Consider the following 23,781-nt stretch of genomic DNA (forward strand, 5'->3'; position numbering starts at 1 on the left):
TACAGGACCAAAACAGTGGAGTTAGCCTCATGCTCCAATGGTCATAGTTGTTGCTGAATTCGACCCGATATTTCAGCTTACTTCATGCATTGCTAAGTCTACCTTTAACCAGCACAGTCAGCAGTGCTCAGCATCTGGCTTTGAACTGTGGGAGTTACACCGATCATGTTGGGGCTTCAATAATGCAAGCTGCACTCTGTCTGGCCTAGCTGGCTGGCAGTCCAGTGGAGGTTCTGCCTGGCTGGCTGGCTGGCTGGCAGTGCAGTGGAACCGGGGAGGTTCTGCCTGGCTGGCTGGCTGGCAGTGAAGTGGAACAGGGGAGGTTCTGCCTGGCTGGCAGTGCAGATAAAAGCCTATTTATGCTTGATCAGGCAATGCGGTCCGGAGGCTCCGTACGGAGGGTGTGACGCAATTGCGGAGCCTACGGAGGCTTGCGGAGGCCAAATCAATATCCGTACCTCATCGCTGTGTGCCTCCCAAATGTTTTAACAATGCGGAGGGCTCTGTATAGCTCTGCATTGACATGATTGGTTTACGGTAGGTAGGGGCGGCATGTCCTGTATAAACACAAACTCACTTCCTTGACAACTTCCTTCACAACAGCTCTGCGAAGTGCAAGAAGTATGAATGCGCTCACTTCTGCAGAGGCTGCATCGCAGTAAATGCTGTACAGCCAATACATCATTTGGATTGACCATAAATCGGCTTTAAACAAGGGAGGTTCTGCCTGGCTGGCAGTGCAGTGGAACAGGGAAGATTCTGGCTGGCTGGCAGTGCAGTGGAACAGGGGAGTTTCTGCCTGGCTGGCAGTGCAGTCAGAGAGGAAAAGGTGAAGCGAGAGGTTTCACTCTCGCCAAAAATCTGTCCAAAACAAGCCCAATGCGTTTCAATGGGCTTATTTTGGACCAAAGCTTGTCGCCTGCCTTCCCGCCTTTGGGACAACGACTCTAATTATTAGTAGGGCTGTGATGATACCAGTATCACAATATTTTTTCCATGGCAAAAATTTGAACATGAAGCAGACTAAACTCTTTGGTCCTTTAAAAACCTGCTGTATGTAAGATTGTGTGCTATAGCTTGTAAAATAAATAAATGTGACTCTGGATGACAACATAATGATGTTTGTTTCCAACATTTGGGCTGTTTTCCTAAAGAAGTAAAATTTGCTTTGTGTTTTGTTTCCTTGGCACGACACTAATGAGTATCACGATACTGGTATCGTCCCGGCCCTAATTGTTAGGGTGGAGACATGAGCCTCTTGTCATTATATACAGATCTCTGATGCAGTGGAAGAGAGGAGGTTCTACCAGGTAAGTTGACTGAGACACATTCTCATTTACAGCAACGACCTGGGATATAGCTACAGGGGAAAGGAGGGGGGATGAATGAGCCAATTGGAAGCTGGGGATGATAAGGTGGCCATGATGGTATGAAGGCCAGATTGGGAATTTTCCCAGGACACCGGGGTTAACACCCCTTCTCTTACGATAAGTGCCATGGGCTCTTTAGTGACCACAGAGAGTCAGCACACCTGTTTAACATCCCATCCGAAAGAAGGCACCCTACACTTTCATCTGCCAGAAGATGAAAGTTAATAGAAAAACTGTTGTAGGACAGTTAAGTCCTAGAATAATAAAAGGGAGAAGGAATTACTACAGTAGGCCTAGGCTACTTCTGACAAACAAATCAAGAAGATGGTATGAGATGAGATGCAATCAAGATATGGCTTATCTCGCAGATTACCTGTTTTACTTCTGATTAACGAGCTGGGCCCGGTTTCCAGATAGCGATTGAATTTAGGCTTACGAGTGTTTTAACGATGCAACTTTCCTACAATGACCACGCAGAGAGAACGTTTGTTAAGTGTGTCATTGAGGCATGTGTCAACACTGATAGGATCGAAAGAAAGGCAGTGCTGCTCTCGGATCAGCGTTCTCCCTTTCAAATCTTACCTTACCAATTCAGCTCCTAGAGAGATATTACCACCTATGGCTACAAATGTTGAGGCGGCTAATTGTAATGCTTACCCTATAATAATGCACTAAATCAAGATTTGGCACATGATTGCACACGTTACACATCATTAAATACAGTATATTGAGTCAAATTGTGACCTGGCTAAATCTGGCCCTCATACCATAATGGCCACCTAATCATTCCCAGCTTCCAATTGGCTCATTCATACCAGCTCCTTTCCCCTGTAACTATTCCCTATTCAGTAGCATACAAATAGCTAAATTTAACTCAATTGAATGAACATGAAATTGATTTTTAATATAACTGAAATATATAGGTCTATGCAGGGGTTGGAATGGTAATTATATTCCAATTGTTTCGTTCTGAACTTTCGTTCCGTTCCACTATTCCAAGTTCAGATCTGTTTCGAACCCCCCAAAAAGTACCGGTTTATATAATTCCTTTCTGTTCCTTTTTAAACCTCTGAAAGAAAACATTATTACATTTAGCTCGACATTTAATTACTTCACCAATCAATGCGGATAGAGCAGCTTAGGAGTGTGCAAGCTATAGTTGTTTACATGCGAGATGGACAGACAAGAGTAGGGCGTGAGATATGATCTGGTTTTTGGCGGGTGGGGAGAAAGCAAGAGAGGGTGGGGAGGCTTGAAGCGCTGGGTATCTTGTTATGACATGTATTATCTGAATTAGGCCCACAGAATTGTACCTACGGCGGATCGGTTCTATGGAGGAACTTTGAATGTCTTTGAACTTCAGAGAGTTGGCTTAACGTTGGACTAGACGTAGCTAGCTAGCTAGCTAGCTAACAAGCTTGTGTGTGCAGAGTGGCACCAGAATTAAAAACACGTCTTACCTTTTTGTAGTTAATAAATCCAATGTGAAACATGGTAACTATAGTATCCTTAACTAGCATTGAAAAAGTTAATCCATTCTTCTGTAATTAAAAACTCTCCCTAATTTCTGAATCACGCTTGTAACGTTAGTAGGCTACAGTAGCCTATGCTTCGGAGGGGGAGGGGCAGGTAGCCTACACACGCACACACACACACTGGCAAAGATTTTCAGTTGGCAGGCAAACACTGGAAAAAGTTTCTGAGTGATAGAGTTAAGGCTTTGCATAGGCGCTTTGTTGCATTTTTTGTGGGACTGAAAAAAATGCCCGGAACGTAAAATAAAGTTATTAACCGGTTCCCATGCTTTAAGAAAATACAGGTTCTGTTACGGAACAGTATAGATCACTTTTGTTCCCGGTTCTGATTCTGTTCCTCAAAAATGTTTGTGGGCCCTGAACTATAATGCAGCGGAACATCTTTACGTTTTACTAAGGTTGCTTTGGAAAATACATTTATCACCAAGATGTCTGTGACATGCTAGGGTTACACTGAAACGCCATAAATAAAGCAATACTATGAGCCCAATTAAATTAAATAGCCTAATAGTCATGATTGTGGCAACACATCAGAGCACTAGACTAGAGGACCGTTTACACCCTTTCAACATATATTAATTATTCACGCCTTGTTGCAACAGTCTAACACAAATGTTCACACTTCATAGTGACAACCTTTTGATCCCAAAGTCCAATTAAAAACAGTGTTTTTTTTAATCAGTGCTAGACGCTCAGCCCTGAAAAGCAGGGCAGAACCACAACACATAATAGGCCTTGTCTAATACAGTGGGGGAAAAAAGTATTTAGTCAGCCACCAATTGTGCAAGTTCTCCCACTTAAAAAGATGAGAGAGGCCTGTAATTTTCATCATAGGTACACGTCAACAATGACAGACAAAATGAGATTTTTTTTCTCCAGAAAATCACATTGTAGGATTTTTAATGAATTTATTTGCAAATTATGGTGGAAAATAAGTATTTGGTCAACAACAAAAGTTTCTCAATACTTTGTTATATACCCTTTGTTGGCAATGACACAGGTCAAACGTTTTCTGTAAGTGTTCACAAGGTTTTCACACACTGTTGCTGGTATTTTGGCCCATTCCTCCATGCAGATCTCCTCTAGAGCAGTGATGTTTTGGGGCTGTCGCTGGGCAACACGGACTTTCAACTCCCCTCCAAAGATTTTCTATGGGGTTGAGATCTGGAGACTGGCTAGGCCACTCCAGGACCTTGAAATGCTTCTTACGAAGCCACTCCTTCGTTGCCGGGCGGTGTGTTTGGGATCATTGTCATGCTGAAAGACCCAGCCACATTTCATCTTCAATGCCCTTGCTGATGGAAGGAGGTTTTCACTCAAAATCTCACGATACATGGCCCCATTCATTCTTTCCTTTACACGGATCAGTCGTCCTGGTCCCTTTGCAGAAAAACAGCCCCAAAGCATGATGTTTCCACCCCCATGCTTAACAGTAGGTATGGTGTTCTTTGGATGCAACTCAGCATTCTTTGTCCTCCAAACACGACGAGTTGAGTTTTTACCAAAATGTTCTATTTTGGTTTCATCTGACCATATGACATTCTCCAAATCCTCTTCTGGATCATCCAAATGCACTCTAGCAAACTTCAGACGGGCCTGGACATGTACTGGCTTAAGCAGGGGGACACGTCTTGCACTGCAGGATTTGAGTCCCTGGCGGCGTAGTGTGTTACTGATGGTAGGCTTTGTTACTTTGGTCCCAGCTCTCTGCAGGTCATTCACTAGGTCCCCCCGTGTGGTTCTGGGATTTTTGCTCACCGTTCTTGAGATCATTTTGACCCCACGTGGTGAGATCTTGCGTGGAGCCCCAGATCGAGGGAGATTATCAGTGGTCTTGTATGTCTTCCATTTCCTAATAATTGCTCCCACAGTTGATTTCTTCAAACCAAGCTGCTTACCTATTGCAGATTCAGTCTTCCCAGCCTGGTGCAGGTCTACAATTTTGTTTCTGGTGTCCTTTGACAGCTCTTTGGTCTTGGCCATAGTGGAGTTTGGAGTGTGACTGTTTGAAGTTGTGGACAGGTGTCTTTTATACTGATAACAAGTTCAAACAGGTGCCATTAATACAGGTAACGAGTGGAGGACAGAGGAGCCTCTTAAAGAAGAAGTTACAGGTCTGTGAGAGCCAGAAATCTTGCTTGTTTGTAGGTGACCAAATACTTATTTTCCACCATAATTTGCAAATAAATTCATTAAAAATCCTACAATGTGATTTTTTGGATTTTTTTTTCTCAATTTGTCTGTCATAGTTGACGTGTACCTATGATGAAAATTACAGGCCTCTCTCATCTTTTTAAGTGGGAGAACTTGCACAATTGGTGGCTGACTAAATACTTTCCCCAACTGTAATTACACTCGATGTGACCAGAATCCAACCAAACTTAATAAGAGCTCATCACTCTGCTTCCTCCAATACAAAGCCTCTTAGCCCTTATTAGTGATGTTTCACACCATTCTCCACTGTTTCCTATGGCCCCCCGATGAGGACAGACAGGTCTCTCAACTCTCCAGCACCCAGCCAGCCCCCACCACAGTGTCTATTTCAGCCCCACATGAGGTATTGTGACTGGGAGAGGAGGCTATTTTTGACCTACCTGTACCTCCATATAGGGCTGGGCGATATGGCCAAAATATCATATCACAGTCTTTTTCTAATTTCTGACAGTATGACGGTATTTTATGTTTTGGAATAATAAAAATTATATATTTGCTTTATGAGTAGGGCAAGACCCTAAGGTGGCAACACATACATTGTAAGTGATTTGGGTCTTTCTCCATTTTGATTGTTTTATACTGTTCAATTAAACTTCAACTAAAAACCTTTTTCTGCATTTTCATCCATTTCTGCACTTCCTGCACTCATTTGAGATGATTTCCACACTGCCACCCTATTGCACGATATTGGCAATAAATCTAGGCCTTCTTTTATGTGCAATTGCGATTTGACTTGCGATTTAGATCAAAACACTTGGGTGAACTGTTGGAATAATGGAAATGGAATGATTATATTATAATTATTATAATGCCAGGGAGGAGTTATTGTTACAGGGTAGGAACCAAAGTGTTGGTCAGTGTTTTCTAGGGGACCTAGGGAACTACTTAGCTGACTCAGTACACTAAGCCAGCTAAGTAGCGATTAGCATTAGTGGCTAACACGATTTAGTGACAACTTGCTAAGAAAAGACTAACTAGCTGTTTGCAGATGTAAGAAACTAACTAAGTGTAATTGTAGAACGCTTGTGGATTTATATTAAGACGCAAAGTGGAAACAGCATCGTTGTCATCAACATTGTTGCATGTGCTGCATTGACCATGCATACTGAACGCAAGTAACGAGCAACAACAAATGCACTCCTTGAGTGACAGGGGGCGGGGCTAGGTCTTGTGTGGTAAGCAGCATGGAGAGAGAGAGAGAGAGCGGAGAGAGATGACTCAAGTAGCGGAGTAAATTATAAAAATGGACGTTACACTATCGCCATAACCGATGCAAAAATACCACAGGATGAACCAGCGCTCTGTTGGCATACATGCTGACCACACCGCTCGCGTCGCAAAATAAATATACACATACGCTACTCAATCATTACACCACACTGCTCGCGCGCATCAACGAGCGTCTGTGTAGCCAGGCGCTAAAATAGAACTTGGTTCTATTTGTGAAGCTTGACGCGCTGCAAGTCCCGCCTCTCCCATCTCCTCATTGGTGTTTAGGAGCATATACCCACATGGGTGATTGAAAGATGAACTGAGGTCCACACTCCAGTCGGTGGTGGTAATACACCTTAAAGTTGGTTGCCAACCTCCATATAAAGTCCAAAGAAGAAAAAGAAGCCTGAAGGAGGAGAGATTACTAGAAACAAACTCGATTTACCCTTTTATCTGTGGACCTTGTGCATTTCAGGTAAAATAACAACCAAATGTTTATATCCCAGGACAAATTAGCTAGCAACAGCTAGTTTATCTTTTCTTAGCAACTGGTGGCTAAAGTAGGCGTGTTAGCCACTTATGCTAATCGCTAGTTAGCTGGCTAGCTAGCTAGCTAATAATTTTACTGAGTCAGAGCAAACGTAGCTAGCTAATACAGCCTGATACCAGTGCTAATGTAGGCCTAAATCAGCATGTTGTTTGTGCAACAATATCTTCTAAATCAGAGAGGAATAGGCAAAGCATTAATATGTTAGCTACATGAAGTAAGAGAAAACATTTAATATAGCCAAAGAATATAGGGTCCCACTCCCCTGGGAAACACTGACCAAAACTTTGGTTCCTACCATGTAACAATAACGCCTCCAAAGAGATCCTATTAGTATTCTAATTCTTAATTCTATGAACGCCTCCCCGGCTTTTTCATTCATTGTCATGTCAAACTGTATTCAAAGTTCCCACTATTACATTCTAACTATAGAATTGGAATAATCCTTCTATTTCCATGATTCCAACAGTTCACCCAAGAGTTATTATCTAAATTGCAAGTCAAATCGCATTTGCAATATTTGGTAAAAAAATAAGGCCTCAATTTTTTTGCCCATATCATGCAGCCCTACGTGGCAGTGTGGAAATTATCTCAAATGAGATACACCTTTGGTTGAAGTTTGATTGAACAGCATAAAACAATCAGAATGGAGAAAGCCCATTGAAATCACTTATAATTTACGTGTTGCCACCCTAGGGTCATGCACAACTCAAAGAAAATGTATAACTTTTATAATTCAAAAATATCAAATATCATCAAAAATGTGAAAAATATAGTGATATGACATTTTGGCCATATTGCCCAGCCCTAAGGCCTATATGGTACTTGGTTGGTAAGTGATTAAAAGGATAGTGCATTTGAGGGCTTTAAATGCAACAGCTCCTCCATTGGAGGAGGCATTGAAATATCCCACTAATCACTGAGAAGCACTGCTGCTAGTCAGCAGAGAGAGCTGATTCAATAGGTGAGGATGTTAAACATACAGTGGGAGGATAGGAACATGATATGCACAGAGCACATCTCTCTGGCATTGGGGTCTCATTTGCTCCGACCCCTCTCTCCACTGAACCATACAAGCCCCTCTTGAACTGAGCCTCCAATCTCATGAGCTACTACATATACAGAGATACATACACATACACACACACACACACACACACACACACACACACACACACACACACACACACACACACACACGTGAAGGGGGCATGACAAAGCCTATTCCCCCTCAGGAGACTGAAAAGATTTGGCATGGGTCCTCAGATCCTCAAAAACTTCTACAGCTGCACCATCGAGAGCATCCTGACTGGTTGCATCACCGCCTGGTATGGCAACTGCTTGGCCTCCGACCGCAAGGCACTACAGAGGGTAGTGCGTACAGCCCAGTACATCACTGGGGCCAAGCTTCCTGCCATCCAGGACCTCTATACCAGGCGGTGTCAGAGGAAGGCACTCAAAATTGTCAAAGACTCCAACCACCCTAGTCATAGACTGTTCTCTCTGCTACCGCACGGCAAGCGGTACCGGAGTGCCAAGTCTAGGTCCTAAAGACTTCTCAACAGCTTCTACCCACAAGCCATAAGACTCCTGAACAGCTAATCATGGCTACCCAGACTATTTGCACTGCCCCCCACCCCCACCCCCCACCCCATCTTTTTACGCTGCTGCTACTCTGTTAATTATTTATGCATAGTCACTAACTCTACCCACATGTACATATTACTTCAACTACCTCAACTAGCCGGTGCCCCCGCACATTGACTCTGCACCGGTACCCCCCTGTATATATAGCCTCCCTACTGTTATTTTATTTTACTTCTGCTCTTTTTTTCTCAACACTTTTTTGTTGTTTTATTTAACTTTTTTTATTAAAAATAAATGCACTGTTGGTTAAGGGCTGTAAGTAAGCATTTCACTGTAATGTCTGCACCTGTTGTATTCTGCGCATGTGGCCAATAAAATTAGATTAGATTTGACACACACTTGTCTGAAAGACAAACGAGATTGTCAAAATAGTCAGCTCTGATAATCAGTGTGCGGGTGTGTCTGTGGACTGCCAACACAAAGCTGTGAACGTGAAACTGCTTTTTAAATCTAAAGTAGGCCTAGCTCAAAATGAATAATGCCTAACATCAAACTGTCTGACAAGAGTAAACTAAATTTAAAATGGAACAAATGTTATTTTTCATATCTGTCACAGCATAGGTGACATGCGTCTTGATAAACACTTGTTTACCACACACAGCTAGCCTACATGTAAACAGACAGTACACACATACATAATCCATTAGTATGGCCTTTGGGTTTCCATATCGCCCCTCACACGAGAGCATTCATAATCGATTTCAAGAGTTTGTCACGCCGGCCGGGGAAATGTTTACACCTGAGAAATGCTGATTATTCCCAGGTTCATTACCACTTCAAAGCCTCTTAAAATAGGCCTAGTGCCTACGGAAATCTGGAAGCATGATGTTTGTGAGCATGTGAAGCTGTTTATTGTATGTGTGTCAGGCAGCGTGTGTTTGGTATGCATTTCATGTGTTGAGTCCATGGGGTGGATAAATCATGCACACGTGTTTAGAACCAGAGCTGGTTTGTTCCGCTCATAACAATTTCAACATACAATATGCAACCTGCTGCTGCGGCTACAGCGGTCCAAAATAACCCCCCCCAGGAGCCAGCTGGTCATGCCCACTTACCCACAGAACACAGCTACACCAGCCCAGTGACTTCATGGGGGAGGGGGGGCGGGGGTGACAGCAAGGTCCTGACTGTCCCTAACAGAGAGGGAGAGGAGGGGGGCTCTAAATGGGGGGGCTCACGACCCAGGGGCCATAACGTCACCTGAAGTGCGAGAGCAGCAGAATGGGGGGCATGCATGGAGTCTCATTTGGGATAAACCATTCCCAACCCTGCTCATTCCAGGCCAAGGGGTGCCAAGGGGTGGGGGCAAAGCTGGCAATAACAAAGAGGCAAGGTAATCTCATCCTCTACCCCATAGCTAGCCCATGTGACCTAAGTGCACCCACCTTCCAAGAGCACGCCATAGTTTACATAATATCACGCAAAATCACTCAGACATCAGTCATCACACTAGAGCAGCTACATGCTACGTTCACCAGCCAGACATAAAAAGGTGATAGACCTATCTATTGAACCCAAAATACTGGATCCCCGTAGAGAACTAGAGACTAATATGATTTTTGGGGGACTAGGGTCCTGCAGTCTAAAAACAGCATCACTTAACATGGCGCTGCTTGTTTCTGTGTGCACTCATCCCAAAGAAGACTAGAGTAAAAAAAAAAAAGAGAGCGAGAGTTGCACCCCTTCTCAAAAAACCAACACTCGACCCCACTGATGTCAACAACTACAGACCAGTATCCCTTCTTTCTTTTCTTTACAAAACTATTGAGCGTGCCGTCTTTAGCCAACTCTCTTGCTATCGCTCTCAGAATGACCTTCTTGATCCAAACCAGTCAGGTTTCAGGACTGGTCATTCAACTGAGACTGCTCTTCTCTGTGTCACGGAGGCTCTCCGCACTGCTAAAGCTAACTCTCTCTCCTCTGCTCTTGTCCTTCTAGACCTGTCTGCTGCCTTTGATACTGTGAACCATCAGATCCTCCTCTCCACCCTCTCCGAGCTGGGCATCTCCGGCGCGGCTCACTCCTGGATTGCGTCCCTACCTGACCGGTCGCTCCTACCAAGTGGCGTGGCGAGAAGCTGTCTCCGCACCATGTGCTCTCACCACTGGTGTCCCCCAGGGCTCAGTTCTAGGCCCTCTCCTTTTCTCCCTATACACCAAGTCACTTGGCTCTGTCATATCCTCACATGGCCTCTCCTATCATTGCTACGCTGACGATACACAACTAATCTTCTCCTTTCCCCTTCTGATAACCAGGTGGCGAATCGCATCTCTGCATGTCTGGCAGACATATCAGTATGGATGACGGATCACCACCTCAAGCTGAACCCTGGCAAGACGGAGCTGCTCTTCCTCCCGGGGAAGGACTGCCCGTTCCATGATCTCGCCATCACGGTTGACAACTCCGTTGTGTCCTCCTCCCAGAGTGCGAAGAGCCTTGGCGTGACCCTGGACAACAACCTGTCGTTCTCCGCTAACATCAAGGCGGTGACCCGATCCTGCAGGTTCATGCTCTACAACATTCGGAGAGTACGACCCTGCCTTACACAGGAAGCGGCACAGGTCCTAATCCAGGCACTTGTCATCTCCCCGTCTGGATTACTGCAACTCGCTGTTGGCTGGGCTCCCTGCCTGTGCCATTAAACCCCTACAACTCATCCAGAATGCCGCAGCCCGTCTGGTGTTCAACCTTCACAAGTTCTCTCACGTCACCCCCTCCTCCGCACACTCCACTGGCTTCCAGTTGAAGCTCGCATCCGTTACAAGACCATGGTGCTTGCCTATGGAGCAGTGAGGGGAACGGCACCTCCATACCTTCAGGCTCTGATCAGTCCCTACACCCAAACGAGGGCATTGCGTTCATCCACCTCTGGCCTGCTGGCTCCCCTTCCTCTGCGGAAGCATAGTTCCCGCTCAGCCCAGTCAAAACTGTTCGCTGCTCTGGCACCCCAATGGTGGAACAAGCTCCCTCACGACGCCAGGACAGCGGAGTCACTCACCACCTTCCGGAGACATTTGAAACCCCACCTCTTTAAGGAATACCTGGGATAGGATAAAGTAATCCTTCTACCCCCCCCCCCCCAAAAAAAAATAATAAAATAAAATAAAATAAAATTGGAAAGTGGTTATCCCACTGGCTATAGGGTGAATGCACCAATTTGTAAGTCGCTCTGGATAAGAGCGTCTGCTAAATGACGTAAATGTGCCCTTGAGCAAGGCACTTAACCCTAATTGCTCCTGTAAGTCGCTCTGGATAAGAGCGTCTGCTAAATGACTAAAATGTAAATGTAAATGTAAATCATTCATATACTCTATGATGTGTCTGTTCTCAAGGCAATGACACACAAGAAGCATGGGATCTAAAGCTGTCACTGTCAACAGCAGCGCGTGTTACAATATATCAGTGTAACTGACGGTTACGGATGAAGACCACCATGAAAATTAAATAACCATCATAACCGTATTAAAAAAAATAAAAAAAATAACGAACAGCTGACTGAAGACGGGATGGGGGCCATTCGTGCAGTTGAGTCGGTTTCTGCGGTAACATGCTCTTAACAACGTGATGATGCTTTGTTGCTCCTTGCTGAAACAAGAAACTAGCAAAGGACACTTCGGTTACCTAGGCAATGCCCCCCACAATGCAGCAGCATCACACAACTAAATAGAATGAATAGAACGGGCTTGGAACCTCTAACCCTGGCAATTTGACTGGTAAACCAATGGGTACACTTGCATTGGCTGCCTGGTATTGTGATGCAATACTTGGTAACACTTTACAGTGACTTCTGAAAGTATTCAGACCCCTTTACTTTTTCCACATTTTGTTACGTTACAGCCTTATTCTAAAATCGATTAAATAAAACATTTTCCTCAGCAATCTACACACAATACCCCATAATGACAAAGCGAAAACAGGTTTTTCTAAATGTTTTCAAATTCATTCAAAATAAAAAACTGATACCTTATTTACATAAGTATTCAGACCCTTTGCTATGAGACTCGAAATTGAGCTCAGGTGCATCCTGTTTCCATTGATTGAGGTGTTTCTACAACTTGATTGGAGTCCACCTGTGGTAAATTCAATTGATTGGACATGATTTGGAAAGGCACACACCTGTCTATATAAGATCCCACGGTTGACAGTGCATGTCAGAGCAAAAACCAAGCCGAAGGTCGAAGGAATTGTCCTTAGAGCTCGGAGACAGAATTGTGTCGAGGCACAGATCTGGGGAAGGGTACCAAAACAGTTCTGCAGCATTGAAGATCCCCAAGAACACAGTGGCCTCCATCATTCTTAAATGGAAGAAGTTTGGAACCACCAAGACTCTTCCTAGAGCTGGCCGCCCAGCCAAACTGAGCCATCGTGGGAGAAGGGCCTTGGTCAGGGAGGTGACCAAGAACCCGATGGTCACTCTGACAGAGCTCTAGAGTTCCTCTGTGGAGATGGTAGAACCTTCCAGAAGGACAGCCATCTCTGCAGCACTCCACCAATCAGGCCTTAATGGTAGAGTGGCCAGACGGAAGCCACTCCTCACTAAAAGGCACATGACAGCCCGCTTGGAGTTTGCCAAAAGGCACCTAAAGGACTCTCAGACCATGAGAAACAAGATTCTCTGGTCTAATGAAACCAAGAACTCTTTGGCCTGAATGCCAAGCGTCATGTCTGGAGGAAACCAGGCACCATCCATATGGTGAAGGATGGTGGTGGAAGCATCATGCTGTGGGGATGTTCTTCAGCGGCAGGGACTGGGAGACTAGTCAGGATCGAGGGAAAGATGAACGGAGCAAAGTACAGAGAGATCCTTGATGAAAACCTTCTCCAGAGCGCTCAGGACCTCAGACTGGGGCGAAGGTTCACCTTCCAACAGGACAATGACCCTAAGCACACAGCCAAGACAATGCAGGAGTGGCTTCGGGACAAGTCTCTGAATGTCCTTGAGTGGCCCAGCCAGAGCCCGGACTTGAACCGGATCGAACATCTCTGGAGAGACCTGAAAATAGCTGTGCAGCAATGCTCCCCATCCAACCTGACAGAGCTTGAGAGGATCTGCAGAGAAGAATGTGCCAAGCTTGTAGCGTCATACCCAAGAAGACTCGAGGCTGTAATCGCTGCCAAAGGTGCTTTAACAAAGTACTGAGTAAAGGGTCTGAATACTTATGTAAATGTGTTATTTAAGTTTTTTATTCTTAATACTTTTGCAAAAAAATCTAAAAACCTGCTTTTTTTTAACCTGTTTTCATTTTGTTATTATGGGGTATTGTGTGTAGATTGATGAGTGGGAAAAACAATTTAATCAATTTTAGAATAAGACTGTAACGTAACAAACTGTGGAAAAAGTCAAGGGGTCTGAATACTTTCCGAATGCACTGTATAACATAAAAATACTGTTGACACGTAGCCTATGGTGTAATGCAGTGTTTCCCAACCAGGGGTACTAGGCCTATCCACAGGGGGTACTTGAGAATACTCATGAGACCATAGGCTTACTGGTCAAATGCTCATGAGGGGGTACTTCAGGGGTACTCCGGGCAGAGCAAAATGTTCTGGTTGGTACATTAACCAAAAAAGGTTGGTACATTAACCAAAAAAGATTGGGAACCACTGGTGTAATGGAATGTTTTGCCTTGTGTGGTGGATTTCGACACTATTATGTAGGTGTCATAACCAGCCATAAAATAACGCAATATACACAAAAGTATATGGATACCCCTTCAAATGACTGGATTCGGCTATTTCAGCCACACCCGTTGCTGACAGGTGTATGAAATAGAGCACACAGCCATGCAATCGCCATTGACAAACATTGGCAGTAGAATGGCCTTACTGGAGAGCTCAGTGACTTTCAACCGTGGCACCGTCATAGGATGCCACCTTTCCAACAAGTCAGCTTATCAAATTTCTGCCCTACTAGAGCTGCCCCGGTCAACTGTAAGTGCTGTTATTGTGAAGTGGAAATGTCTAGGAGCAACACCGGCTCAGCCGCGAAGTGTGTAAAAATCGTCTGTCCTCGGTTGCAACACTCACTACCGAGTTCCAAACTATCTCTGGAAGCAACGTCAGCACAATAACTGTTCGTCGGGAACTTCATGAAATGGGTTTCCATGGCTGAAAAGCCTCACACAAGCCAAAGATTACCATGCGCAATGCCAAGCGTCGGCTGAAGTGGTGTAAAGCTTGCTGCAGTTGGACTATGGAGCAGTGAAAACGCGTTCTCTGGAGTGATGAATCTGGCAGTCCAACGGACGAATCTGGTTTTGGCGGATGTCAGGAGAACTCTACTGGCCCCAATGCATAGTGCCAACTGTAAAGTTTGGTGGAGCAGGACTAATGGTCTGGGGCTGTTTTTCATGGTTCGGGCTAGGCCTGGGCGGTACGGACCGGTTTGCGTTTTTACTTTACTTTCTATAACGGTATTTGAATGTTTGGTTTGTTAAATGTGATACGCCGTGTGTAACGTCAATTTTTATAGTTTACTTCGATACTGGAGTCATCTCTCCACTCTCTCTCTTTCCATGCCGCTTACCCCACGACCTAGTCCCGCCCCCTGTCACTCAAGGAGCGCATTTGTTGTTGCTCGACCATGAGACACTTGCGATCAGTCTGCATGGTCAATGCAGCACATGCAACAATGTTGATGACAATGATGCTGTTTCCACTTTGCTTCTTAATATAAATCCACTAGCGTTCTATAATTACACTAATAGTTTGTGTTTCTTACATCTGCAAACAGCTAGTTTGTCTTTTCTTAGCAAGTTGGGCCTAAATCTTGTTTGCCGCTAATACTAATTGTTAGCTACCTAATAAATGTTCTGGGTCAGAGCAAACATAACTAGCTATACAGCCTGATAATACCAGTGATAGTGTAGACCTACACCTACATTGAGGAATACTCAAAGCAAGAATATGTTAGCTGTTTTAAGTAGCTAAGAGAAAACATTCAATGTAGCCAAAGATTATTAGGAAACACTTGTCAACACTTTGGTTCCTACCCTGTCACAATAACTCCTCCCTGGCATTTTCATTTGTTGTCATATCAAACACTGTATTCAAAGTGCCCACTATTATATTCTAACTATAGAATTTGAATAATAATTATATTGCCATGATTCCAACAGTTCACCCAAGTGTTTTGCTCTAAATCACAAGTAAAATCGCAATTGCAACATTTAGTAAAAAATATGGCCTAGATTGATTGACCATATCATGCAGCCCTATGTGGCAATGTGGAAATGATCTCAAATGAGTGCAGGAAATGCAGAAATGGATGAAAATGCTGAAAATTATTTTTGGTTGAATTGAACAGTATAAAACAATCAGAATGGAGAAAGACCCATTTAAGATTACTTAGAATGTATGTACTTAGAATGACGTTTTATTTAATTATACCGTGATATTATATTTTGGCCATATCACCCAGCCCTAGTTCGGGCTAGGCCTCTTAGTTCCAGTGAAGGGAAATCTTAACGCTACAGCATACAATTACATTCTAGACGATTCTGTGCTTCCAACTTTGTGTCAACAGTTTGGGGAAGGCTCTTTCCTATTTCAGCATGATAATGCCCCCTTGCACAAAGTGAGGTCCATACAGAAATGGTTTGTCGAGATCGGTGTGGAAGAACTTGACTGGCCTGCACAGAGCCCTGACCTCAACTCCATCGAACACCTTTGGGATGAATTGGAACGCCGACTGCGAGCCAGGCCTAATCGCCCAACATCAGTGCCCGACTTCACTAATGCTCTTGTGGCTGAATGTAAGCAAGTCCCCGCAGCAATGTTCCAACATCTAGTGGAAAGCCTTCCCAGAAGAGTGGAGGCTGTTATAGCTGCAATATCATGCCCATGATATTGGAATGAGGTGTTCGACGAGCAGGTGTCCACATACTTTTGGTCATGTAGTGTATGTCACAACCTGTCATAACACATATATTTAGACCTGTTATGTCAGCTGTTATGATATATGACATGGTTATGACCGTGTCATAACATGTTATGACGCTGGGGTGTCAGGTAAAGTGTTGCCCAATACTTTCCATGGTAATGTAGAATGTTCATTCAAATGATATTAACTGATGTGGCTCATGCAATGGAACATATTTTTTGTAATGTCAGTTGAGTTTAATCAACAAATCACAGCACATATTGATGTGTACACTTCCTGCTTTTACTTCCTGTTTTGCTCCTATGGGTACACTCGCAATGGCCGCCAGTCCACCCATTATGCCATTATTGACTTGAATGGGGACGACCGTTCTATTCATTCTATTTCTGTGGCAGCACATGCAGTCAGGAGCTAAAGAGAGGAGAAAATCTGCGTCCCCCCAAAATATATTAAGGAGACCACGGTCATTTGGTTGGCCAATTACCGTAATCCAAAAATCCATGACTGTGTGTGCGTGCATAGTAGTCTATAGGCTATGTGTACATTTGAGTTTGTGTGGCGTAATTTCATCCATATGGTTTTGATTTTGCTTATCATGTCAGACCAATGAACAGTATTTGTGTGTGTGTGTGTTTGTGAAGGGTCAGTTACTGTATAGCCTATCTGTTAACATGGGGACTTCGATTTTAAATCAAATCCACTGCGCATTGGACCCTGGTGCTTGTCACTGTGAATGTGAAATGAATCAGTGTGTGATTCTGGTTTATAGTAGGAGTGATTTCAGAGCCAGCCAGGTTCCCTCTATCCCAGGCTGTTGTTACTGGGCCTTGTTCCAGGCAGGGGGGTGACGTCAGTGAGGAGTTGCATAGCTCTAGAGACACGCCAGTCCCCTGAGTTGTATCTCCACTGTCACACACAGGCCAAACGCAATACCAGAGCCAGCAGCAAATTGCATGCCCCCCACCCCCAGAAAATAGGCTAAAGCATAGGCTACACAGAAATGGAAACCATTTCCACTCCTCTCTAAAACACATTTTCCTCTCCTTGAATGTACAACCTAGTATCCACAGGTGTCTACATATTCCCCCTTCCCTGTCATTCTCTCCTTATCTAGGCTATTTCAATAGCCTATCATTTGATATTTCCCTCAATGTGACTGACATCAACTTCCATTCAATAGATACACAAACATCTTATCCATAAATTGATAAATATTTATCAAAGGAGCATGCTCCGATTAGTTTTGATTCAATTCTCTCTAGTCTGCATTTTCCTCTTCTACACCTCTCTCACGCTCCTCCTCTCTCTCTCCTGGTCTTCCTCTTTAAAGCAGCCATATCTGTTCCTGTCTCCTTTTCTCCATTCCGGCTCCTTAGTACTAGTGAAGAGCGGGAAGGATCACTTCCTTTCTAAGAGGAAGGCAGGGACTCTCCCCTTCCCACATTATCGCCCTCTATCTTCCCCTCTGATACATCCAATAGAACACCCTCTATTCTATTCTGCAACCACGACCACTATTCTACGGTACAGCAAGACAATGTCAGAGATGGAGATGACACACACACACAAAACCAAACACACTCATGTTATAAGAGCAGAGTAGACCTACCGTCAGCACATGCTCCCCTTCACGGTTCCCCGCCATCTGGGTGAGGCAGCTGTGGCGTTAGCCGGTTTCTTCTCTCTGTTATCTCCCCTGTGTGTGTGTGTGTGTGTGTGTTTCTGTGAGCGTTAGTGTGGGCTTGTGTGTGTCTGAGCTCTGACCGAGACACTGGAATACTGGGCTACTGTTGCCTGCTCGTCTGTGTTTATACCGAGTGAGAGAGCAGAGCACTGCCTGCCTTAAAACAGACTTGCTCCTCTCCGACAGCCCGCTCCTCTCTCAGCAGCCAATCCCCCGCCACCATGAATATTTAATTTGCCCAGCCAAGAGCGCACGCAGGCGTGCACACACAGAGAGGACACACACAGAGGACACACACAAATACACCCCCCCCACACACACACACACACCCACAATGGCATTCAGGGCACACACCCACACACAAACATTTCTCACAGACATTACCCAGAGGGCGTGGAGAATTGAAAAGGCCAGACAGAGATGTATTCATTAAGTTTCTCCGCCTCCTTTGATTCTGCTACATTTGTGATCTTTATCACAGTCTCAAGGTCAGGTACACATCTTTCAGCACCTTCTAATTCCATGGAGACTCATGACTCATGCGCTCAGAATACCCCGTCCACAAACATAAAGGTCATAAAACATAGGACATATTACTTTTCTTTTTATTTAACCTTTATTTAACTAGGCAAGTCAGTTAAGAACAAATTCTTATTTACAATGACGGCCTACCAAAAAGCAAAAGGCCTCCTGCGGGGACGGGGGCTGGGATAAAAAAATAAATATATATATATATATATGATCAAACACACATCACAACAAGAGAGACAACACAACACTACATAAAGACCTAAGACAACAACATAGCATGGCAGCAACACACGACAACACAGCAAGGTAGCAACCAAACATGAAAACAACATGGTAGCAACACAACATGGCAGCAGCACAACATGGTAGCAGCACAAGACATGGTACAAACATTATTGGGCACAGACAACAGCACAAAGGGCAAGAAGGTAGAGACAACAACTGTCAGTAAGTGTCCATGATTGAGTCTTTGAATGAAGAGATGGAGATAAAACTGTCCAGTTTGAGTGTTTTTTGCAGCTCGTTCCAGTCGCTAACTGCAGCGAATTGGAAAGAGGAGCGACCCAGGGATGTGTGTGCTTTGGGGACCTTTAACAGAATGTGACTGGCAGAACGGGTCTTGTATGTGGAGGAGGAGGGCTGCAGTAGGTATCTCAGATACGGGGGAGTGAGGCCTAAGATATGGGGTGGTCAGTGTAACAGATTAATATAAAGGCGAAAGAAACGCACACCTATTTAGGTGAAGTGCTGGCTAACGGAGTAGAACACTTAAAAAGAAAAGGAGAGCCGCACAATCTAGGAGCTCAGATGCAATCATTTAATAACCTAATAACCAACGTTTCGACAGACAAGCTGTCTTCATCGGGTCACTAGTTTACATAGTGTCAAAGGACACACACAGGTGTCTGTAATCATGGCCGGGTGTGGCCTGATATCATTGGTTAATTCACAGATAAACAGAACATACAAAAAACATGAATATATAGCATACGATCATAGATACAACTTGGCTACATAGGCCCACAAACATTTACAATGAATAGGAAAATCACAATAATCACAAGAATGGCTTCAAATCAAAGTCAACGTTGAGACCGAAGGGAGCAAGGGTCTTTAAATTAAAGATCCAGGCAGCCTCTCGTTTTAATAATAAGTTGTCGAGGTCACCCCCTCTCCTAGGGAGGGTGACATGTTCGATGCCGATATTATAAAGTAGGGACGAAATCGAGTGGTTCGTTTCAAAAAAGTGGGCCGCGACTGGGTATGCAGAGTTTTTGACCCTAATGGTGCTACGACGCTCCGAGATTCGTACTTTTAATTCGCACTTTGTTTTACCCACATAATGTTTACCACAAGGACAAGTTAGAGTGGGGAAAAAGGGAGAGAGGCCTGTAATTTTCATCATAGGTACACGTCAACTATGACAGACAAAATGAGAAAAAAAAATCCAGAAAATCACATTGTAGGATTTTTAATGAATTTATTTGCAAATTATGGTGGAAAATAAGTATTTGGTCAATAACAAAAGTTTCTCAATACTTTGTTATATACCCTTTGTTGGCAATGACACAGGTCAAACGTTTTCTGTAAGTCTTCACAAGGTTTTCACACACTGTTGCTGGTATTTTGGCCCATTCCTCCATGCAGATCTCCTCTAGAGCAGTGATGTTTTGGGGCTGTCGCTGGGCAACACGGACTTTCAACTCCCTCCAAAGATTTTCTATGGGGTTGAGATCTGGAGACTGGCTAGGCCACTCCAGGACCTTGAAATGCTTCTTACGAAGCCACTCCTTCGTTGCCCGGGCGGTGTGTTTGGGATCATTGTCATGCTGAAAGACCCAGCCACGTTTCATCTTCAATGCCCTTGCTGATGGAAGGAGGTTTTCACTCAAAATCTCACGATACATGGCCCCATTTCATTCTTTCCTTTACACAGATCAGTCGTCCTGGTCCCTTTGCAGAAAAACAGCCCCAAAGCATGATGTTTCCACCCCCATGCTTCACAGTAGGTATGGTGTTCTTTGGATGCAACTCAGCATTCTTTGTCCTCCAAACACGACGAGTTGAGTTTTTACCAAAAAGTTATATTTTGGTTTCATCTGACCATATGACATTCTCCCAATCCTCTTCTGGATCATCCAAATGCACTCTAGCAAACTTCAGATGGGCCTGGACATGTACTGGCTTAAGCAGGGGGACACGTCTGGCACTGCAGGATTTGAGTCCCTGGCGGCGTAGTGTGTTACTGATGGTAGGCTTTGTTACTTTGGTCCCAGCTCTCTGCAGGTCATTCACTAGGTCCCCCCGTGTGGTTCTGGGATTTTTGCTCACCGTTCTTGTGATCATTTTGACCCCACGGGGTGAGATCTTGCGTGGAGCCCCAGATCGAGGGCGATTATCAGTGGTCTTGTATGTCTTCCATTTCCTAATAATTGCTCCCACAGTTGATTTCTTCAAACCAAGCTGCTTACCTATTGCAGATTCAGTCTTCCCAGCCTGGTGCAGGTCTACAATTTTGTTTCTGGTGTCCTTTGACAGCTCTTTGGTCTTGGCCATAGTGGAGTTTGGAGTGTGACTGTTTGAGGTTGTGGACAGGTGTCTTTTATACTGATAACAAGTTCAAACAGGTGCCATAAATACAGGTAACGAGTGGAGGACAGAGGAGCCTCTTAAAGAAGAAGTTACAGGTCTGTGAGAGCCAGAAATCTTGCTTGTTTTTAGGTGACCAAATACTTATTTTCCACCATAATTTGCAAATAAATTCATTAAAAATCCTACAATGTGATTTTCTGGAAAAAAAAATCTCAATTTGTCTGTCATAGTTGACGTGTACCTATGATGAAAATTACAGGCCTCTCTCATCTTTTTAAGTGGGAGAACTTGCACAATTGGTGGCTGACTAAATACTTTTTTCCCTCACTGTATAAGATAAATAAATGCCTTAGTGGAGCTCATAATAACACCTTTGATTGGGATCTGTTTCCCTGTGTTTGGGGGTGTTTGAAGGATCTACATTTGTAAGTGCCATTGCATTGAGCGCAGCCATTACACTTGTAGTTTCCATCCGGTAGAGGTGCAAATAGATGTTGTGCAGGGATGTTTAGGGGTGGTAAATCAGAGTTTACCAATTGATCTCTGAGATTTCTGCCCGCGAGAATACGACCAAGGGAGGGTCCGAAAACACATTACCGATACTGTCATCGGATCTTAGAATGTGCCAATGTTTGTGAACGATTCCCTTAATTTGTTCAGAGCACTTTGAATCGCGTGTAGTTAGAACGCAAGAATGCTTCTTTTTGTGAGACTGTCCTTGAAAGAGATCAGGTCTCGATTTGTTTAGAATTTTCTAAACGGCAGTATTAATCTGACGATTTTTGTACCCCCTCTCCTTGAATTTTCTTTGCGTCTCAGCCATATTTCTGCCAAAATCTAATAGGTTTTTGCAAATTCTTTTGATTCGACAGAATTGGCTGTAGGGCAAACTGTTTTTCAAGGGAAGTGGGTGACAACTATCAGCCCTCAACTAACTGTTACCATCAGTAGGTTTCCTGTAAAGATCAGTGTATAGAACATTCTCCTCACTGTGGGGATCTAGATGTGATGCCTAGCTTAGAAAGAATGCATTAATGATTAAACATAAAAGGTTTGTTCTGTACTGATATAAATTGTTTAACCTAACAAGCTGTGATTAATGTGAGGAGCTGTTTTAGGGAGTAGGGGGAGATAAGAACTTGTGTCTCACATACACGAACACTGCCTCTTTGTGATCTGTGAACCGTCCAAGGACGTAGGTACAAAGAGTACAGGGGAACAGTGTCTATGGGTGCTGACTCTACAAGTTGTGACGATAACAACTTATGCCTGGCAACAGTGTGCAACAGTGAAGCGCCAAGGGTCTGGGACCAGCCTGTGCGCCAACGATTGGCTGAGTAAGTCTAAACCACGCTCAGTCTCTACCCTGATAGGCCCAGCAAGGAGCGGGAACTATCTCTGTCAGAGTATTTGAAGAAGAACAATGGATCAGTTCTCTGAGTGCCCTGCGTGGTATTTCAGTGGACCTGTATATATGGACATCATATTTACCATTGAAGGTTTTGCATTAATTAAATTACTAGTCTATTTTAGAAGACGTGTATTGACCTCCTTTGTTCCTAATACCAGATTTGAATTGACGCAACTTAACATCACACAAAATCAGAAGATCAAGGAAACTGATTTGATGTGTGTCAAATTGCATAGTAAATCTCAGGTGCTCAGAACAAGAGTTAAGAAAAGCATGGAATGCCTGGAGCTGTATTGAATCACCCCTCCATAGAACAAAAATATCATCAATGTACCGTTTCCAAATAATAATGTTAGGCAAGAATTTTTTTTTGAGAGGAATGAAAATGGACTGTTTCTCCATTTAACCCACATACAAATTAGCATAGTTAGGAGCCATAGGGGATCCCATAGCAGTACCCTTCGTCTGAATAAAGAAATCATTTAGAAACATTAAGTAGTTGTGTGTGAGTACTATTTCAGCCAATGTTATAATGCATGCACTGGAAGGTAGTTCATTTGGGTCACGTTGCAGAAGAAAATGTTCCATGGCCTCAATACCGCCCTTGTGTGGAATGTTTGTGTATAACGACTCAACATCAAAAGTAACTAACAAGGTAATATCAGGGAGAGGATCAAGAGATTCAACAATAGAGATCATACTGCTGGTGTCCTTTACAAAGGAGGGGAGATGTTCTGCGAGAGGTCTAATAAAAAAGTAAACAAAGGTCGATAAAGGGGCTGTTACTGCATCAATGCCCGCTAGGGCGCCCTGGAGGTTTTGTAACATTCTTGTGTAATTTCGGCAAAGTATAGAAAGTGGCAATTATAGGGTGTTGAATAGCCAACAAGTCGTGTTCTTTTTTGGTGATATGACCAGAACTTAAATACCCATCTAGGACAGTAAAGATAGTGTTCTGAAATTGGGAAGTGGGGTCACTTATGAGTTTCTTGTAAAAGGAGTTGTCAAGCAGTTGTCTATGACACTCATTTACATAAACTGTCCTCATGAGTACAACCGACCCACCCTTATCAGCAGGGCGGGTAAGGACTGACGTATCGGATTGTAAATCAAGCAAAGCTTGTTTTTCATCCTTAGGTAAATTATGGAAAGATAT

At 43.9% G+C, this 23,781-nt stretch overlaps 1 protein-coding gene across 4 annotated transcripts in view; it reads right to left on the reverse strand.

The window, feature by feature from the left end:
* The window catches only part of LOC121586329 (sodium bicarbonate cotransporter 3-like), a 117,036-nt gene that overhangs the window by 53,419 nt on the left and 39,836 nt on the right, over nt 1-23,781 (reverse strand). Inside the window, exon 1 of one of the 4 annotated variants that reach the window (XM_045226312.1) lies at nt 18,017-18,274. The exons of the other annotated variants lie outside the window; for them this stretch is intronic. Within the exon in view, the coding sequence (XP_045082247.1) occupies nt 18,017-18,052 (36 nt within the window). The 5' untranslated portion in view covers nt 18,053-18,274. Of the gene's footprint in view, nt 1-18,016; nt 18,275-23,781 lie in introns of those variants that run through there. 4 annotated transcript variants of the gene reach the window in all.

This window comes from Coregonus clupeaformis, chromosome 17 (genome assembly GCF_020615455.1).
Source record: "Coregonus clupeaformis isolate EN_2021a chromosome 17, ASM2061545v1, whole genome shotgun sequence".
NCBI lineage: Eukaryota > Metazoa > Chordata > Actinopteri > Salmoniformes > Salmonidae > Coregonus > Coregonus clupeaformis.